We start from the raw sequence: 21,640 nt of genomic DNA on the forward strand, positions 1-21,640 counted from the left end.
GGGTAAACAACCAATCAGGTGTGGATGAGCGGCACTAGGGTTTTATAAGCGCGCCATGTTGGCGCGGCGGGGCTTTCCTCTTCTAAGATTAATAAAGTTGGTCACAGTAAGGATTTCTAAATGTCCGCGTGCTTCTTGCCGGCGGAAAGTCGCACGCGGGACAGTTGTGTATATAAGGCGAGCGACTTTGCCGCTCGTGGTCCCCTGTCCCTGTTCAAGAGAGCTGTACAGTAAAGGCTTGTTTGCAGAAGAATCCTGTTGCCGCGCATCATTATTACTGGCGAGACGTTTGGCGCGCGACAGTAGAGCACTTGCCTAGCAAGCGCAAGGCCCTGGGTTCGGTCCCCAGCTCCAAAAAAAAAAGAAAAAAAAAGAAGTAATGGAGAATCTTACTCTCAGTCAGTGCCAACTATGATGATAAAAGCAGAGTCCTTTGCAGACTTATCTATGCATGTAAAGGTATTACAGTGGAGCTGCTACCTAATTCCTTCAGGATCAGGATGTGGTACCAAAGGGATTTGTGCTTTCTCATACTAAGGAAATAACTCAGTTACCTAAATGGCTTGACACTCCCCCAAAAGAGACACATATTGAACTGTGGGGCAAATGCAATGGTCATAACATTTTATTAATGCTTTGTTTACTGCCAGTTTATCAACGAGTGATGGAAACAAAACTAAAGTAAAACAGAAGCCTAAAGATTGGGAGATGTAATGGTCAATATTAAGGAAGAAACCACAAAATCAGTGATAGAAGACAAACAACTAGAAAATCAAAAGGAAAAATCTCTATCTTCTCCAATTCATGGTATTTGCTCAGTGATATAACTATATTGTCATCAAAATGGAAAACCACTAACTGGTAGATAAATCGAAAAGATATATGGTCATGGGAGGCATGAATTGAAATGGCAAATCTTAACAAAGACATCAAATTTTATGTCCCTCATACAGGCAAGGAAGACAAAAAATGATTCTATAATGGAAGTGTGGACAGATTAGCATCATGTCCAAGTTGATAATATAATAAATTTTTCCAGGTGTCAAATTCAAAATAAATCAACAAGAATAATAAATTGCACACTCTAAAAATTTGAAAGCTTACCCTTAATACTAAAAAATAAGGGAAATGGAGAACCAAATTAAACCAGGACAACTCTATGAGAATAGTAATTATAAAGAATCTGTAGCCAGGTGGTGGTTCAGCCCATTAATCCCAGCACTTGGGAAGCACATGCCTTTAATCCCAATACTTGGTGAGCAGAAGCAGGCACATAGGGATTATAGTGATTTAAATTTGGAAGAAGGAGTTTGAAAGGACCCTCTAAAATGTACCAGAGACCCAGGAAGTGAGAAACCCTCAGGGTTTCAAAGGAGACTCAAAGGTGGGACCCTAGATGAAAAGCCCTACAGTGGGAAGAGGGAACTCATTGAATCCATTTTCAGGAGAAAGACAGGGCATCAAGTAAGAGATGGGGTTGTTATCCCACAGCCAAACCTCTGACCTATAATTCTTCCTGTCTGAAAGAAATGAGGGAATAGAAATGGAAAAGAGCTTGAGGAAAAGAAGGTCCAGTGACAGGCCCAAAGTGGGATCCACCTCAAGGGAAAACCCCGAAACTTAACACCACAGCTGACTCTATAAGGTTTTTACAAAAAGGAACCTAACATGACTGCTCTCTTAAAGACCCAACAAGCAGCTGAAAGAGTCAGATGCAGATATATGCGCCCAACCAATGAACAGAAGCTGCTGACTTCTTTGGGTGAATTAGGGAAAAGCTGGAGGAAGCTAAGGAGGACAATCCTGTAGGAGGACCAGCAGTCTCAATTTACCTGGACTCCTGAGATCTCTCAGACACTAGATCACCAACCAGGTAGCATATACCAGCTGAGATGACGCCTCCAACATATACAGCAGAGGACTCCTGGGTCTAGGTTCAATCAGAGAAGCTGCACCTAACCCTCAAGAAACTGGAGGCCCCAGGAAGTTTAGATGTCTGGTGGGGTGGGTGGGGTAGGAACATTTTTGTGGAGACACAGGGATGGGGATGGGGAAGAGGCAGGAAAAAGGAATGGAATGTGGAACTCTCCTCTCGTGAGGTGGACCTGGAGGGGAATAAAATCTGGACTGTAAAAACAAATAATTAGTTAAAAACTATAATTAATAATGAAGTCTATAGAAGTGTGTGATAGTGATACTTCTCACAAATAAATCTGGCCTTTGCAACCCCAAAAACCAAAAGAAAGAGAAAAGAAAAAGGTCAGGCTGAAATTCAAAGTGAATATCATTTATGATCTAAAAGTAAATATAATTAAGCCTTTAATACATATATTAATATCATATATAATATAGATATAGATATAGGGAGGGGGAGGAGGATAGGTATAGTTATCTACACATACTAAGATATAGTTGGTTTCATTTTTCCACAACAATTGTTTTTACTTTCAATTGAAAGGTAATACTTTTTCAGTTGCTATGTTTCAAGGAAACATGACATTCCTAATAGTAACCTGTGCGGTTTCCAAGAAGATGATGAGGCCCATGTCATGATGAATCCACTTGGATTGTGGTAATTCTAAGCACTAGGAAAAAAACTGTCAAATGCCTCTTCTAACACTGGGTTATATGCAAACTGAGGACAGCTTTGGGTTAATTACTATCCTCTAGCTAGCCAGGACTCTCTCTAATCTGACAAACACCACTCAAATATCATCTTGGGACTACAAATTTCTCAGGACACTCAAATTTCTGAGTTCATATGAGACAGAACTCAAAGATACTCAATCCTAAATCTGCCAAATACAACAAAATTGCACATTCTGGAAAGCTTGGCAGAAATAGCTGCATTACTGTAAATAGTTTTACAAAATGTGTTAGAGTTAAAGCCTATTCTTTATTTAGACAAAAGGGAAAAATATTGCAAAATATTTCCTTTCTACCTTTCCTTGTGTAACTATTTACCTCTTTCCTCATAATTATAATAGTCATCTCACAATTTACTTTGCTCTTATCTTATTTTATTACATACTCTTTACAGAATCAATGCTGTGCCTGTCAATTGTCTGCTTTATTTGGCTTAAAATCTTGATATTCCTCTACATTTACTTTCTAGCATTGCATTCTTTTTTGTGTCTGACTGGACTCCATTGTGGAAATACATCCCATAATTTCTCTCTCTACTAGAACATCAATATGAATTAAGGCTGATTTTATAATTTCTTTGAAGAATATGAGAGTACATATAGTGTTACAGTTATCTCTTTGTATGCTGTCTTTACTTCCTTCAAATACATAACCTGGAATAATATGGATTATTGCTACAGTAGTTTTATTTTGAATTTGTATGTGCCTGTGTGTGTGTGTATGTGTGTGTGTGTGTGAGAGAGAGAGAGAGAGAGAGAGAGAGAGAGAGAGAGACAGAGACAGAGACAGAGACAGAGAGACAGAGAAACAGAGACAGAGAGACAGAGAGGAGAGGAGAGGAGGAGGGGGAGAGGGAGGAGGAGGAGACTATTTTCCCTAGTAACTATATTAATTTAGATTATTGTCTTCAGTATATAAGTTTCCTTATAATAGATATACTTTCAAATAATTTTGAATTTATGTGTATTCTGTGGTAGAAATGTTAAGAAGAAAGATGAGACTTCAGTGTAGTTTATAATAAATATTTATTAATTGTACAAAATGTACACACAATTACATATCTGCAGTGCAGTTTGAGCATATCATACCCTAATCTCCCTGTCTTATTACCTTCTCCTGTTTGTATTCCTTTCAACTTGTGTTTGTAAATTTGACTCATTGCAACAATGCACATCAAGAAGTGAGTTATGCAATATGAATATCAAACAAATTATCTAGGTGTAACAGGAGTTCCTAGCTTGCTGAATTTTGCTATACTCAGAACCATGATAAAATATACCATATGTAAAACTGTTCAGCTTGTAGTAACACATGTTCAAAACTAAAAAAAATCAAGTTACAAAGACAAAAGCCAACACACAGAGAAGTTCTAAATTCCAGAACCCAACCTACTAGAATAACAAAAATGGAAAATAAAAAATCTCTTTTAAATTTTATTTATTTATATTACATTCATTGTCCCCCTCTTGGGGCCCCTCCAACAGTTTCTCACACAATTCCTCCTCCCCCTTCCCTGGGGCCTCAAGTCTCTTCAGGATTAAACTCATCTTTTCCCACTTGGATATATACTCAAAAGATAAAAATACAAGAATATCAAGTTCAAACAATATAAAGTTTTATAGCAAAATGTGCTACTGAAGAAATTGGGAATTTTATTAATTATTTAAATTAGGAAAAAATGAATGCATGAGTACAAAAATATTGGTAAAAATGTGAGGCAGATCTAAAATGAAGCTTCTCAAATGAGTGACTACACTCCAAAAACAGAGATACTACAAATAAATAGCCTAATAATATAGTTCATTGTCTTCATAAGTAAGAATAACTAAAACAAAAATAAAATAAATTAAAAATCAAATATTTTAGCTGAAATATTTAACTGACTCAAAGACCAAAAGTACCTCCTGTTCTTCTACAGCATTGGATTTCAATTCCATGCACACTGAAAAGGTAATTCAAAGTTTCATGTACCTTTCAGCTCTGGCATATTCAATGTCCAGTTGTTTTTTTTTTTTTTTTTTTTTTTTGCTTTGGTAGGTTCTTGAAAACATATACGCATACACACTAACTCACACACATACATATGTGTATATTTAATATTAATATTATGTAATATCCTATTTCAGTATAAAATCTAACCAAAATATAGAAGAGTAAGACTTTTAAAAATTAAATTAGAAAGTAAAGTATAAGATTAGAATAGATACTGCCAAACCACATGAATATTTAGAATCACACATGATATTTTTATTGGATTTTATTATTCATTTATATTTCAAATGTTATTCCCTTTCTGAGTATCCTATCCATAAACTTCCTATCCCTTACCCCCACCCCTTGCTTCTGTGAGGGTGTTCTCCCACCCACCCACCACTTCCTGCCTTCTTGCCTTGATATTCCCCTACACTGGAGTAGTCGAGCTTTGGCAGGACCAAGGACTTCTCCCATTGATGCCCAACAAGGCCATCCTCTGCTACACATGGAACTGGAGCCATATGTCTGTCCACATGTACTCTTTGGATGGTGGTTTAGTCCCTGGAAGCTCGAGTTAGTTAGTATTGTTGTTCTTATGGGGTTGCAAACCCTTTCAGCTCCTTCAATCCTTTCTCAAACTCCTCCATTGGGAACCCCATTCTCAGTTCAAGGATTGTCTGCTAGAATCTGACTTTGTATTTATCATGCTCTGGCAGAGCCTCTGAGAAGACAGCCATATCAGGCTCCTATCAACATGTACTTATTGGCACCAGCAATATTGTCTGGGTTTGGTAGCTGTATATATACTGGCTGGATCCCCAGGTGGACAAACTCTGGATGGCCTTTCCTTCAGTCTCTGCTCTAAACTTTGTTTCTCTATTTCCTCCTAAGAATATTTTGTTTCCCCCTTCTAAGAAGGACTGAAGCATCCATTCTTTGGTTGTCATTCTTGAGGTTCATGTGGTCTATCTTAGGAAATCCGAGCTTTGTGGCTAATATCAACTTATCAGTGAATGCATACCATGTGTGATTTTTCAAGATTGGGTTACCTCAGTCAGGGAGATATTTTTTAGTTCCATCCATTTGTCTAAGAATTTCATGAAGTCATTGTTTGATAGCTGAGTAGTACCCCATTGTGTAAATGTACCACAGTTCCTGTATCCATTCCTCTGCGGAAGGATATCTGGGTTCATTCCAGATATATAACTTCTGCATGTTATAAATAAGGCTGTTATGAACATAGTGGAGCATGTGTCCTTGTTCATTTCTTGGGTATATGCCCAGGAGTGGTATAGCTGGATCCTCAGGTAGTACTAGGTCCAATTTTCTGAGGAACCTCCAGACTGATTTCCAGAATGCTTGTACCAACTTGCAATCCCACCAACAATAGAAGAGTGTTCTTCTTTCTCCACATCCTCACCAGTATCTGCTGTCACCAGAGTTTTTGATCTTAGCCATTCTGATTGGTGTGAGGGCGGAATCTCAGGGTTGTTTTGATTTGCATTTCCCTGATGACTAAGGATGTTGAACATTTATTTAGGCACTTCTCATCCATTTGAGATTTCTCAGCTCAGAACTCTTTGCTTAGCTCTGTACTCCATTTTTAATATAGTTATTTGATTCTCTGGAGTCTAACTTCTTGAGTTCTTTGTGTATATTGGATATTAGCTCTCTATCAGATGTATGATGTATAAAGATTTTTCCCAGTCTGTTGGTTGCCATTTTGCCCTAAAGACAATGACCTTTGCCTTACAGAAGCTGTGCAATTAAATGAAGTCTCACTTGTCGATTCTTGATCTTAGAGCATAAGTTTTCTGTTCAGGAAATTTTCTCCAGTGTTATCACTATTACTCTGTAGTATAGCTTGAGGTCAGGGATGGTGACTTCCCCAGAAGTTCTTTTATTGTTCAGGATAGTTTTCAATATCCTGGGTTTTTGTTATTCCAAATGAATTTGCAAATTGCTCTTTTTAACTCTATGAAGAATTGAATTGGAATTTTGATGGGGATTGCATTGAATCTGTAGGTTGCTTTTGGCAACATGGCCATTTTTACAATATTAATCCTACCCATGCATGAGCATAAGATACCTTTCCATCTTCTGAGATCTTCAATTTCTTTCATCAGAGACTTGAAGTTCTTGTCATACAGATCTTTAACTTGCTTGGTTATAGTCACAGCAAGGTATTTTGTATTATTTGTGACTATTGTGAAGGGTGTGCTGTTTCTCTCATTTCTTTCTCAGCCTGCTTATCCTTTGAGTAGAGGAAGGCTACTGATTTGTTTGAGTTGATTTTATATCCAGCCACTTTGCTGAAGTTGTTTATCAGGTTTAGGAGTTCTTCGATGGAATTTTTGGAGTCACTTAAGTATCCTACCATAAATAGTGATATTTTGAGTTCTTCCTTTCCAATTTGTATCGCTTTGTCCTCCTTTTGTTGTCTAATTTATATGAGTAGGACTTTGAGTTCTATTTTGAGTAAGTAGGAAGGGAGCGTGCAGACTCGTGTAGTCCCTATTTTAATGGGATTGCTTCAAGTTGCTTTCCATTTAGTTTGATGTTGACTTTCAAGTTCCATACCTAAACATAGTAAAAGCAATATACACGTGATATTTTAAAAAGAATGAATTCAGTAAATTAGAAAATCTAGAGAAATGGATGTATTTCTAACTAAATATAAACAAAAATATTTACAAACCCCAAATGGACCCCTAACAATCATTAAAGTAGTGAAGTTATATTAACAATAAAAATTCTCTCATACAAAAAATGCAAAAATTGAGAAGGATAACTGTTGCATCGCACCGGATATTTAAAGAAAGAAAGAAAGTATCATTTAATATTTGTATATAGCCTGTAGCACCCACAAAAAAGTAAAAATGAACAGTTGACAGGATAGGGGTTTGGAGGAGCAATAGAGAAGGGACTAACTGCATACAAGAGATCTATCTTATCAGAGAAATGAAAAAGGGAGACTCTATAGTGGCATGAAGAAGGTAAATACAAAACAAAACATACCAGTTGATAAAATAAAAAGAATGTCTAAAAATTCATAAGGAATAATATCTACCTAAAAAAGCTTTAGGATATATAATTTCTTGAATAAATGTACACATAATCTTAATAAACTTTTCTCATCTGACTGACAGTGCTTCCAATCAAGAGCAAAGGACCTCCTAACAAAAACACAATACCAAACAGGAGAAAGTCCTCTTTTGAGTTGTTGGTATGGACAGGAAAAGAGGTTTTCAATGCACACAACCTATTGCTATTGTCCTTACCCTCAAGAAATAAAAATTAAGCCTGTATGGCTGAAGACACAATGCACACATGTTCTGTGGTAAACACAGCTCACTCTTTGAACTGTTTTGACTCACTAGGGGATTCAATGCCTGCTACTGAATTCTAGCCAACTATTCACTGATAGTGAATGTATGGGTTTTATAGAAAATATATAAACATCAATTTGCTAAACCAGCATAGAAATTTACCATCTACATATTTGTTCTAATACCTGCACTTAATTTTAGTCCTCAGGCTTCATCAAGAAAATTCTACTTGCAGTATACATGGACTAAAATTATAACCAGTTAAAGTTCAGAGTTGAGGAGCATAGTCACAATGGACACATTTACAAAATACTCCCACTTACAAGGTCTCAGGAACACTGTGGAACAGTTGGTAGAGAAACCACCATGCTTTCTACCATGGTGATAATGGACTAAACCACTGACCTTGTAAGTTGACCCCAATTAAATGTTTTCCTTTATAACAGTTTCATCTGAGGGAATGCCCAACCAATGTCTGCCCCAAATTCAGACTCAACTCATGAGCAAGAACCAATCCCTGACACTGTTAATGATACTCTGTTATAATTGCACACAGGAACCTAGCATAACTGTCCTCTGAGAGGCTCCACACAGCAGCCAATTAAAAGAGATAAGGAGAATCATACCTAAACATTGGATGGAGCTTGGGGACTCTTAAAAAAGAGTTGGGGTAAAGATTAAGGAATCTGAAGAGAATACATATTCCACAGGAAGATCAACAGAGACAACTAATTTGGACCCTTTTGGACTTGCAGAAACTGAATAACCTACTAAGAGTGAGCATGGGCTCCACCTAGGCCCTGTGCACATAAATAGCAGATAAACAGCTTGGTCTTCATACATGTAGCCAAACAACTGGAGCAGGGGCTGACTCCAAGCATGTTGCCTCTTTGCTTGTCTGTGGATCCCATACCTGTAAATGGACAGATATTTCTGGCCTCAAATAGAGAGGATGTGCTTACTCCCCAAGCAACTTGATATTACAGGAGTAGGGATGGCTTGTTTAGTGCGCAGGCATGTTTAGTAGGATGCGGGTGACACTCAGAGAGAGTATTTCCCTTTTCTTTGGAAAAGGGGAAGGAGAAATGGAGAAGAACTTGTATGAGGAGGTTCTGGGAGAAGATTAGGAGCTGATATTGGGAAGTAAATAAATAAATAAATAAATAAATAAATTAAAAATCCATTTACCGTCTTTATTAACTTGGGTATTCCTTATTTACATTTTGATTGTTAATCCAGAACCCATATTCCTGCCAAGGCTAGACTCTACCCCCCACACAGTGTAGGGGAATGTCAGGGCAGGAAGACAGGAAGGGATGCGTGGTTGGGGGGAAGACCCTCATAGAAGAAGTGGGGATGGGATAAGGGGTTATGGACAGTAAACCAGGAAAGGGGATAACATTTGAACTGCAAATTTAAAAAATATATATATCCAATTTAAAAAAAAAGAAACTTCGAAAAGAGTGTGGAGGTCTGTGGGTAGGCAGCCTGCCTGGAGTTGATTCATCACTCCTTAAGGACTTCTATCATCTTAATATATTTGGATTTAAGGTGCATTTCTTGTGCTTCAGTCATGTTGAAATATTCTGGACCTGCTGTGGGAGGCTATTTGGATTCTTGTGTTGATATATTTCCCTGGTTTTCATCAATTTCAGTTTCACAATGGCATCTCTGGACCTAGATTTATGATTATCACAGGTCAAGGTACTAATTTCTAGGTTTGTCTTTGTTGTATGGGTCTTTCTATACCTGGATAGGTATACCTATTTTAATGCTATGCTCAGCTAGAGTGTACACAAGGAGTTCTTGTATTAAAGTCTGGTCTTTTAATAGGCATGCCTTATGCCTTGGTTCAAGAGGGAATGTCTGCCCAAGTGGGGGCCAAGGACATAGCAATAAGGTATGGAGGAAAGGCCAGGGATAATGTTCTTTGTGATCCATAGAAGAATGAGTATGTATTTGTATGATGTACATAATTAAAGATCATCCTGAAAGAACGGGGATTTGGGGATAAATATAATCAAAATATTACATATAAATTTTGTAAAGAAACATTAAAATATTGCAAAAAATAAATAATGAATGACATAAATTGCACAAGAATAAAGTGGTGTTTGCTTTCATAACATAACAATATTCTGAACCTCCCCATATGGGAATGATTATATAAATGAATTTAAACAATAAACTAGACATACCTCAGTGTCTGACAACTGTGATAAAGCCCTTTGTGTGCTTCATGGTTTATGAATATTTGTCTTATCTTATTGTGGATATAAGTGTGACATTTAAGAAAAGTAGCAACAATGTGAGCATAAAACAAACATTTGAATGAAAAATCCCAGACACATATCAAAATAAACATTCCTTCTCCTTAAGACTGAAATATAACAAGTAACTTTGTCCTCCCTGTTTATGTGAAAAAAAAACATGCTTTTATTATTGAAAACAACAAATTATCCTGAAAGTTCTACACATATCTCTTTAAGAAACAGTGATTTCCTTTGCTTCTTAGGTGGGTCAACAACAAGAATATGAAACTGAAATACATATCAAGTTTGATGTCCAATAACTTGGGAATAAGTCTTCTAAGACTTATCTGAACTCAGCCTCAGAATTACATGAAAAACATACCCAAGAAGGAGAAGATACTTAAATCTTCCTATTAAATATGAAACTTTTAAACTGAAGTTATGGAAATGGTCAAAACTTTTAAGATATTAAAAACTTTATACATAGAACTCATACTTTCATTGCCTAGGTTGGCTTAAAACTAATGACTTCTAATTTTCATATGAATGATAAAATATATAAGATAAATATCTGTTACTTTTCTGAGTAATATTTTTCTTGCTGAAGATCATAGTTCATTTATTGATTTTCCCAATTTTATTATTTTACCAAAACTTATTTGCCAATTATTAAGGTTCATATCATAGTAAAGTGAAGAAGAAATATTTTACTTTTTGTTCCATACTCAAGTTTAGTACTTAGTGTCATAGATTGAATACACAATATAGTGCTTCTAACAACAAGAAACATTTTCAAGAAAGTTCTACTTTCTCAAGTTAAAACAGTCATGTTATTTTTAAAACAGAAACTTTGTCATTCCTCTCATTTCCAACAATGCCTGTCAAAATCTTACTAGAAATTAAGGCAAAAATTTCCAGTAATATGTCGTCTAATTGCAGAATTGCCTAGTGTATATGTATATTACTTCTGTGCTCTTCAAGATACATTTAAACTGCTTTTCTTGCATACTATGATAAGGTTGTTCACTATGGATTCTTCATGGTGCATCTTTAATTTCTTTGACCTCTGATTCTTAGACTCTGAATGAAGGGTTTCAGCATAGGAGCGAGCACAATGTAAATAACTAAAGACACCAAGACCCCCAGGGAAGTGTTTGACACAGAGAAGCCAAGATACACATCAGCCCGTTGTTCCACAAAATAAACAAATAACAGAGAGGTAAGACCTAGAATTAGAGAAGATGTTGTACCTCCCACCTTTGGACAAGATTTTCATAATGTTGGATACAATTTTTTATTAAAGGATCCCTGAGATGCAGGTAAAATCAAAGATAATGCCAGAAAAAAAAATCCTATACTGCTATTGGAAAAGGTCTCAGAACAAGCAACATTAAGGGCATGAGAAGAATTACAGAAAAAATGGTAATTTTACCATTATTAAAGTACATAAAGTGTAAAACATGCAAATTTAGAATCTGGGATTCCATGATGCAAATCATAGAAGACACTGAAACTAAGACATTGCAGAGCCATGATTTCATAATGACTGGGTAATGCAGAAGGTGACAAATAGCTACAAATGTGTCATAAACCGTCATAGTCAGAAACATGCCATCCAGAAGTATGCAAATATCACAAAGAGAGATATGCAAGTCAGACAGGTTACATAGGAGATGATTATACTGTGATTTTTAATGTCCACAATCATCATTGGTGTATGTTAGAGAGCAAACCAGTGTCAGCCTAGGAAATGTTCTTAGCCACTCAAACAATTCTAGGTATGGGTTTCATATCATTTACCAAATATTTTATTGAGAATACTAGTATCTAACTTCATAGGGAAATTTGTCAGTAGTTCTCTCTCTTTCGTGGGTCTTTATGTGGTTTAGCTATTGGGTAAATATACTCTTATAAATTGTTTGAACACATTTATTCTATTTCTACTTTGTGTAATAATTTTAAAGTATTGGCACCATTCTTCTTGTAAAATTCTATACTAAAATCATCTGGCCTGGACATTTTTGGTAGAATTTGCTGCTTCTAGTTAACTATGAGTTATAGGTCTTTCAAAATTGTTTATATATTCTTAATTTAACTTTGGTAAATGATATGTAGAGAAAACTTATCCAATTATTTCAGATTAATCTAACTTGGTAGAGTACAGTGTTTTGTAATATGTCCTCATCACCATTTAGAGTTCCTTGGTGTCTGTTCTTATGTGCCACTTATCATCTCTAGGTTTTGTTGTTGTTGGTTGTTGTTGTTTTACATTCCAGATTTTATTCCCCTCTAGGCCCACCCTCCCACTGATGGTTTCACATCCCATATATCCTCTCCTCTGACTGCCAAGCCCCAGCCCCCATCTCCACAAGGATTTCCACACTCCACTCACTTTACCAGACCTCTAAACTTCCTAGGGCCTCCAATCTCTTGAAGATTAGGTACATCTTCCCTGACTGAACCCAGACCCAGGAGTCCTCTGCTGTATATGTGTTGGACACCTCATCTCAGCTGATGTAGTCTGCCTTGTTGGTGATCCAGTGTCTAAGACATCTCTGGGGTCCAGGTTAATTAAGACTGCTGGTCCTCCTACAGGGTTGCCTTCCTCCTTAGCTTCCTCCAGCTTTTCCCTAATTCAACCATAGGGGACATCAGCTTCTGTTCATTGGTTGGGTGTGACCCGTCCAGCGGGTCCAGTTATTCAGGGTCCCGAAGAGGCTTTCTACCTGTAGGTCAATGGGGGTGAAGAGAAGAAGGAGACCAAGCAAAAGTTCTGTTGTCAAGGTCTCGTTTATTGGAGTGAGTGTTACAGCTTTTAAGGCTTTCAGGTAGGGGGAGTGACCTTTGTAAAACACAAAGTAAGGAGGGATGAGGGTACTCTGATAGCAGGAGGTAAAGAGGTCATGCGGTGGAGACATCAGGTGTTTGCTCAGGAAACATCTGGTATTTACTTGGGCTGAAGCATTCTGTGGTTGTTATCTTCTTGTGCCGTAAATTCATGGGAGAGGCTTTTGTCCAACAATCTCAAGGCTTTATGGCAGTCATTTCAAGGTTGAACATCTGTTGCCTTGTAGCCAAGAGTCACGTAGGCATTCTGAGCTATACAGTCACAAAACGGACAGGCCCAAATCCAATACGGCTCCCTACATGGGTGCACATATCTGCATCTGACTCTTTCAACTGCTTGTTGGATCTTTTGGAGAGCAGCCATGGTTGATCCCCTTTTGTAAATGCCCCCATAACTTCAGTAAGGTTGACAGGTCTTAGGGCCACCCCTTCAGCTGAAATCTACTTTGGGCCTGTTGCTAGACCTTCTTTTCCTAAGGCTCTTCTCCATTTCCATCTCTGCAATTCTTTCAAACAGAAAGAATTATGGGTCAGAGCTTTGGCTGTGGGATAACAACCCCATCCCTCACTTGATGCCTTCTCTTTTTGCTGTAGGTGGATTCAATAAGTTCCCTCTCCCCACTGTAGGGCCTTTCATCTAGGGTCTCCCCTTTGAGTCCAGAGAGTCTCCCACTTCCCTGGTCTCTGGTACATTCTAGAGGGTCTTTCCAGCCTCCTACCTCCCAAGATCACCTATTTCCATTTTTTTTTCTGCTGGCCCTCAGGGATTCATTCCATTTTCCCCACCCAACAACTCTCATGATATCTAATTTTGTTTTCTTTTTGTCATTGTTGTTATAAATTTAGTTATTCTTTCTCTGCCTTTGTGCTAATTTGGATGATAATTTGTTAATCTTATTGACTGTTTCCATGAATGAACTCCTTTTTCATAGATTTTTTTCTAGGTGATTTTGTTTACATTTCATGACTTTAGCAACAAATCTCAGACAAATTAATGCCAAGAAAGAGAAATGAATCTGATATTATACTTGAAGTGTAAAAAGTGGAAATCACATACATACTCAAAGTATCATCGGAAATGGAATACTGATGTTTTCTAAATGTCTACATTTCTTTTACATATTTCTAAACTTCCTTTATATCTTACATTACAAATACATTCTAACCTTAAAAAGAAAATGAAGAAAATATATTCTTCTGAAGAAATATGAATTTAACTGTTTCTGTTCTCACATTCCATAATCTGTAGAAATATTATATGTATGCCATAAACTGTAAACAGTTCAGTGTTTCCCTAACCAATGGATGGATAGTTAAATTGTAGCATATTTATATATTGGAATACTACTAATCTACTCTTAAAAATAAGTAAAACTCAAGGTAAGTGAATTGAAGTAGAACCAATCACTCTCAGTGACATGTCAGTTCCAGAAACATTAATTCATATGCTTCTCACTTTTGGATATTATTTTTGTATTTTTAGGTTTCTGCATTTCATAAAGAATAGGTGATAATAAAGGCTTACATGAAAAGTTATTGAATGTAGGTGAGATAAATACTGCACTGTATAAAAGCTAAATGAAAATTATGGAATATATTTGGTTGGGCATGAGTGATTGTCAGAGGAGTGAATATGGAAGATGTAAATAAGTCTAAATAGTTTTTTTCAAGTTATATGGATACCTACAACTATATAAACATTCTAAAATATGTTTGCACATCCATGTTCACATATAAAACCCAAATTAAGTTCAGCAATTCACAAACAAAAAAACAAAATAAAGAAATATTAAAAGCAAAGAAATCAAACATGAAAATAGAAAGAGTATTAGTAAATATGAACAGGTTCATTGGAAGAAGAATAAAGATGAGAGAGATTAATGGATTGATATGATACAAAACTGTATTTGCATAAATCAAGAGTACTTTTTCTCAGCTTTGAACATTGCCTTTTTTTAATACCAGCTAGCCAAGTTAACAATATATACTGTTGCAAACATGTCACCAATATTAAGAGGACAATCAACTATTTTCTGGTCTGTTGCCCAATCCATACAAGAGAGTTGATGCTCACTACTGTGGTCAAAGCCTAGAACTGTTGGTGTCACAAGAACTAAGGGTGAATCAATTTGATTTGTATTACAAAATGTACATGCTATCATACTATCTTTTAAATATTATACCATTAGACAATGATTATCCTCAATCAAAATCCCAAAGAAACTTCTCTTTACAACCTTTTTCGACTAATGCTAAGAGGCATGCTTGATGCAAATGATAAGATAAAGTATGATTATCTTTACATATTAAACCAATGTGATCCATCCAGGTCTCAGTAATTATTACAGAGAAAGCAGAATGAATTAACATGATAACTCATTAGACAGCAGTAAATAATGTTTCATAGGAACAATATGGAGATGTTTCTCTTGAACTAACAGGGTCTTACCAAGACTCAGCTTATTAAAGTAAGCCCCATAACAGAAAGGACTCATAGGGATTGATCCATACAGCAGAGCTAATATCAATCTAAGGCTGTGAGAAAAGGCATTGTCCTTAGTGATGTCACTGTGAATCACTTGTTGATCAATAGATTGCTTAAAACTCATGTATATGTGTGTGGTCCTGGTTAACCGAGTAGATTGCAAACAAAAAATTACATGACAGAAAAGCAAGGTGCCAACTTAGTGAGAGGAGAGGGAATTTGTTGGGTTGGGAAGAGTATAAGAAATAGTCGAGGTTTGATTTAGACCAGAATTCATCATATACATTTAGGAAAATCTCAAAGAATAAATAAAAAGCAATGAATTAAATTATTATGCAAATATCTACTGAATATTCTGATCATTAAGCAGTAATTGGATCTGGAATTAAGTAAAATGTACAATAGATCAATTTTAAAACCTCTAGTGTAATCTTCAAATTATTACATATTGCTGTTTCAGAATGATAGCTTAAATACCTGTGCATTTTAAACACACACACACACACACACACACACACACACACACAGAAACACATACAGAATCGCACACAGTCGTGGGCAAGAATAAATACCATCCATATTGAGAAAGCATTCAAATTTCTGAAGTGAAATTTGGCACTAATTTGTTGAAATACTTACTCGCCATTGCACATTCATCCCAACCACACTGATAATGTTTTAAAGAAATAAGCAAATTTTAAACAAAGAAACAACAATAATAAGTGCAAATCCTGATGCAGAATTTAATCAAGAACTTCACACATATTGTGGGAACAAACAGACTTTATACTATATTTCAAGCCAGCATCCTAAATGGAAGTCATAGGGTGTAATATTAGAAAACCCTACTGTGGAATCTCTTCAGGGCACTACTGATATCTCTATTCCTCAGGCTGTAGATGAAAGGATTAAGCATAGGGCTCACTGCAGTGTATATCAGTGAAGCCACTGCATTCTTTTGTGGAGAATGTGACACAGCTGAGCCAAGGTACACACCAATCCCAGTTCCATAAAACAAACAAACTACTGACAGATGAGAACCGCAGGTGGAGAAGGCTTTATATTTCCTACTGGAGGATGGGATTTTCAGAATGGAGAAAACGATTTTACAGTATGATAAAATGATCCCTAGGACAGGAAAAATGCCAAGTATGACACCAATAAAATATATTACTATGTTACTGCTGAGTGTATTAGAACAAGCAAGATTAAGGAGTTGTGAAGGATGACAGAAGAAATTTGCAATTTCCACGTCCTTGAAGCAAGTAACTTGTATGGCAATCAAGTTGTGCAGCTGTGACTCAAAAACACTGACTGGAAAAGACAACACAATTAAGATAACACAGACCTGAGGGTTCATAATGACAGTGTAACGAAGTGGATGACAGATGGCCACAAATCGGTCATAAGCCATCACAGTTAGAATCATGTCATCCATACATACAAAAAGTAGAAAAAGAGACATTTGTGTCAAGCAGCCTGCATAGGAAATAACTCTGCTATGTATTTTGAGGCCCACAATCATCTTTGGGATGGTGGTAGAGATGAAAAATATATCAATCAAAGATAAGTTGGACAGGAAAAAGTACATAGGGGTATGGAGGTGTGAGTCAAAGATGATGAGCAGGATGATGAGCAGGTTCCCAAGCACTGTGACCAGGTAAACTGATAGGAATAATCCAAAGAGGAAAAGCTGCAGATCTGGATCCTCTGAAATTGCCATGAGATGGAATTCCAAGACATCTGTTAAATTCTTTACATCATTATGAATCATCGCCCTTTAGAAGAAGAAAATGTATTCAAATGATGAGACAAATAGAAGAGCACTCACAACTCCTTATATTTCTCATGCAGATTCTCTCAAGTAAAATACTACTACTTGAGTTTCATAAATCTTATTAATGCATCCCAGTTTTGACAAACACAGCATGCGTAGAATCCCATCCTTAATGTTTTCTATTACATAGTCATAAATATGTGCACATTAGAGGATTTTAATTAATCTTAGGACAAAAGCAACTCTAGAAAGGAAGAAAAAACTTGTGATGATAGTCAAGTAGTGACCATTCTTAAGAGAAAATAGAGAATAACAGAAGTTCATTTAAGAAAAATATTATAGCAAAAGAAAATTAACAAGTCAAAAAATACCAAATACCCATCCATTATTTTAAGAATATTATAAAATTAGTTTGAGGATTTGTACATATTGTATAACAATAAGAACTGCTTTGTTTAACAGTATATTAAAGTTGAAAATATTTGTGGATTACAGTACCCTTTTCATATATCAATTCTTAATTTTTCCTGATTTTCTACACTCAATGAAGTTCCTCACACAAATATTATTTCTATTTCAAACTAATTAAATGAATACTTAAATAATAATCTCTTCCTTACTTTTGACTATTCCCAAATTTTCTGATATGGTAAGACCTATGGTCACCTATTATCACTGGCAACAAAGGTTAACAAAAGGACTGGAAAAGGGGGATATCACTTCATTACATAGGCTTTCTGCACATCTGTTTCTTTAATTCTGGACTAAACATCTAAATTTATCTTTATGCTTCAATTGAATCATAGAAACTGCTTCACAGACCCATCCAAGTGTTTTGTTTATATCATTTTATTACAATTAGTCAATATAAGTTATGAAATTAACTTCAATTTTAATATTTTATTCATTCCATGTCATATATTCCACACAGGCAAAAGAATATGCTCAGCCATTTTTCTAATTATTCTCTAACATAAAGTTGAATAATTTAGTTTAAGAAAATCTAAAATCTCATTTACTAGAATTAACCTTGTTTGTAATAGACTTAAAGAAAATATTCTGATAATTTTTACACAATTACTTAATTTCCAATTCAAGACATATATTCATGTTCAGCATATCTTGCTATGAATAAGTAATGAAAATATACTTGACAGTAATGCTCCATCATTTTTAAGCTGGGGAAAATATTTACCTCCTTTCTTTCTATACCTTCATAAAGACACTTGACTAAGTGTTTAATTGGTTAGCCAGAGTATCTCAACTTTTACACACACACACACACACACACACACACACATTTTTTAATTTAATTTTGAAACTAAATACATGACAGTAACTTTCAAGGTATTTGTTTCCTTCTGAGGATGAGAAATGCTGTCTCAGAATATTTCCTGACATTCAGAAAATGCTTAATGAGTATGAACTCTTGTTACAGTCAATCATGCAATTTTATATAGAAATACATACTTGATAATATTTATATCATAAATATATTCAAAATGTGAAAATTACATATGGAGTTTTTACATTTAAATTAAATTTATTACAATTAAATAGTCAATTTAAGTCCTTTGCTATCCTCTTATTATTTCATCTGTGCAATTGGAATTATTTCATGCATTTGATGGGTAGCTCTTTCTCACCAATGTATCTATGTTGATATTGATTTTATATCACTCAAAAAATACTTCAAAAATGTATTTATGTAAAGTTACCTCCTACTTATGTATGCAAAATAAAATCCTATCCTTATAACAATGAGAATTTATTAGTTTGTATTATCAAGTAGGTTTAGTCTCACTAGAGAGAACATACATTTATTAAAATGGTTTCTCTTGTATGTGAAGTAATGGTGAGGGGAACGATATTCAACGTAATCTTATTCCCAATGAAACATCTTCAAAACATCTGCTATTTTTTCCGTCCACACAAAGAATATTATTTATTTACTTTTCTAAATTTTTATTGAAAACTTTTTCTTGCACTGTATTTTGATTATGTTTTTCCTATCTCCCATCATTGCCCATATATTCCCTATTCCTAACCAATGAAACACATACCCCTTATTTCTCTCTTTGTGTAGAAAACAAAAGACCATAGAAAACCACAAACAAAACAAAGACACAAGAAACAAACACAAATAATCTCACAAAACTCAAAATTATGTGTGATGTACCAAAAAAGATCTTATTAGAGAAAAAAATACAAAAAACTCAACAGGAAACAAAAAGTCTACCAAAAAATGAGTTTATTTTGTGTTAGCCATCTTCTAGTCATTGTGTCTACTCTTCAGTAACAGGACAGTGATTTCACAGGCACTAAGAACAAAAATTAATAAATATGACTTCAAGAATCTGTAAAAGAAAACATAATTAAGGCAATAAACAGATTACAAAATGGGCAATTATATATCAATTAGAACATTAATACATAAAATATATAAAAAGCCAAAAAATCAGGACTGAAGAAAATAAATACCTCAAAGAATGAGTTCTAAAAAGCAGAGAGATCTTAAAAGATGAAAAGTAATTGGTAAAAAATGCTTAAGTTAATTATCGACCTCTTTAGCTATCAAGAGAATGCAACCAAAATCACTCTGATATTTGAAATTACACCTGTTAGAATAGCCAAGATACATAAATACACCTCATCTGATGAGGATACTGGGAAAGTAGAATTTTTATTATTGCTTGTGGGAGCACAAACTGTATGGTCACTAATGAAGTGTAGTGGTTTCAAAGGAAGCTAGGTGTATATCAACCTTAAGATCCACCTATACTCCTGGTACTTACTTGGGCATATACACAAACAAGAATGTTCATTAGGTTGAATGTGATCTTATTTCCAGTAAAAATCTACTTTTAATGTCATGATCAGTTATATTAGTTTACCTCTAAAAAATTGCCCTTATCTTCCATTGTTCTGTTAATTAAGATTTCATGAGAACATTGTACTAGCAATCTCTTTGTTTAATAATACACAAATACATTTCAACATGCCTATGTAATGATAATGTCATTTTTCCAATAGTCGCAACAATGCCACAAAGTGGAGTTCAGAAAACAAATGTGTTTGCTGTTCATAAAATTCTCAAAGAATACATGGAATATTACAAATAAATGGAGAGACCCATGGCTGCAAGTGCATATGTAACAGAGGATGGCATTATCTGGTATCAATAGGATGAGAAGCCTTTGATCCTGTGAACACTCATTTCCCCAGTGCAGGGGATGCCAGGGTGTTAAGGTGGGAGTGGGTGGGTGGGAGTGGGAGCATCTTTAAAGAAGCAGGGGAGGGGAAGTGGGATGGGAGAGGGTAGAAAGGAAATAGCATTTGAAATGTAAAGACAGAATTATATCCAATAAAATATAAACATGCGACTAATATAACTCAGTAATATCTTTAAAATAAATAGAAAAAACTTAAAAGGCACATACAAATTTCCTCTCATTTCTCTATGCCATTTATATTGATCAATGGTAAAAGAGAGAAAAATTCTACCTCTGTGATATTTGTAGAATCTAAGGTAATCCATGAAATTAAAATCATTGAAAAGGCTGTCTTCATGAAAATAAATTTATTGTGGTACTTTTTACATTTTAATTTTATAAAGTGTTACTATATCAGACCCTTTTAATTCTCATTCCTCCAATCTTTACCATCTGTACCTCTTATTTCTTCAAAAACTGATCGCAATAGGTTCAAAACACACAAGATATTTTCATATGGAAATAATTAGCATATGACTCTAGAATATCTTTGACATTTCTCCGTCTAAAATACACATATCTATGCCTGCCAATTTGTGCTTTCTTTTCATGGAATGAAGTTTCTGTCATTATTTTAATGTCTATATGAAAAAACATAATTGTACCTTACAAATAAGAATGTTTTATCTTGTTTCTACTTTAATCAGGAATTACTTTAAGGATTATTTTGCAGCCAAAAAAGAAGCTACTCTTCTGAAATTGCATCACTTTTGAACAATTGGAAGCTAAGGTATGGAAGACTTTATTCAATGGTTAATAAATGTTATTGTATTCACATTTCCTGTATCTTGTAGTATAGACCTCAGAGAATTAGAAATGAAAGAATTTATTTATCTTTCCAAAAGTATAAATGTAAATTGAATGATACATCACTTAAAATACATATGTATATGCATTATTATGCTATTAACAATATCTGTCAATTTAAAGCAAGATATATTATATATAAATGTAAATATATACATATATATAACTATAATACAATGTATAAAAACCTTATATGGGGAACCTATTAAATTTCTTTAATTATGCAGCATGGGTACCTTCTAGAAATGAGC

The 21,640-nt window shown here is 35.1% G+C and overlaps 1 protein-coding gene and 1 pseudogene across 1 annotated transcript; both read right to left on the bottom strand.

The window, feature by feature from the left end:
• Positions 11,252-11,939, bottom strand: Or7q2-ps1 (olfactory receptor family 7 subfamily Q member 2, pseudogene 1; annotated as a pseudogene).
• Positions 16,369-17,307, bottom strand: Olr1177 (olfactory receptor 1177). The gene has a single exon (NM_001000865.1). It carries the CDS (start codon positions 17,305-17,307, stop codon positions 16,369-16,371), a length of 939 nt encoding a protein of 312 aa, NP_001000865.1.
• Positions 17,308-21,640: the final 4,333 nt, after the last annotated feature.

Source organism: Rattus norvegicus, chromosome 8, assembly GCF_036323735.1.
Source record: "Rattus norvegicus strain BN/NHsdMcwi chromosome 8, GRCr8, whole genome shotgun sequence".
In the NCBI taxonomy this organism is placed as follows: domain Eukaryota; kingdom Metazoa; phylum Chordata; class Mammalia; order Rodentia; family Muridae; genus Rattus; species Rattus norvegicus.

Coding starts and splice junctions, on each gene's coding strand:
- Olr1177 (NM_001000865.1), bottom strand. CDS start 17,307: ATGATTCATAATGATGTAAAGAATTTAACAGATGTCTTGGAATTCCAT.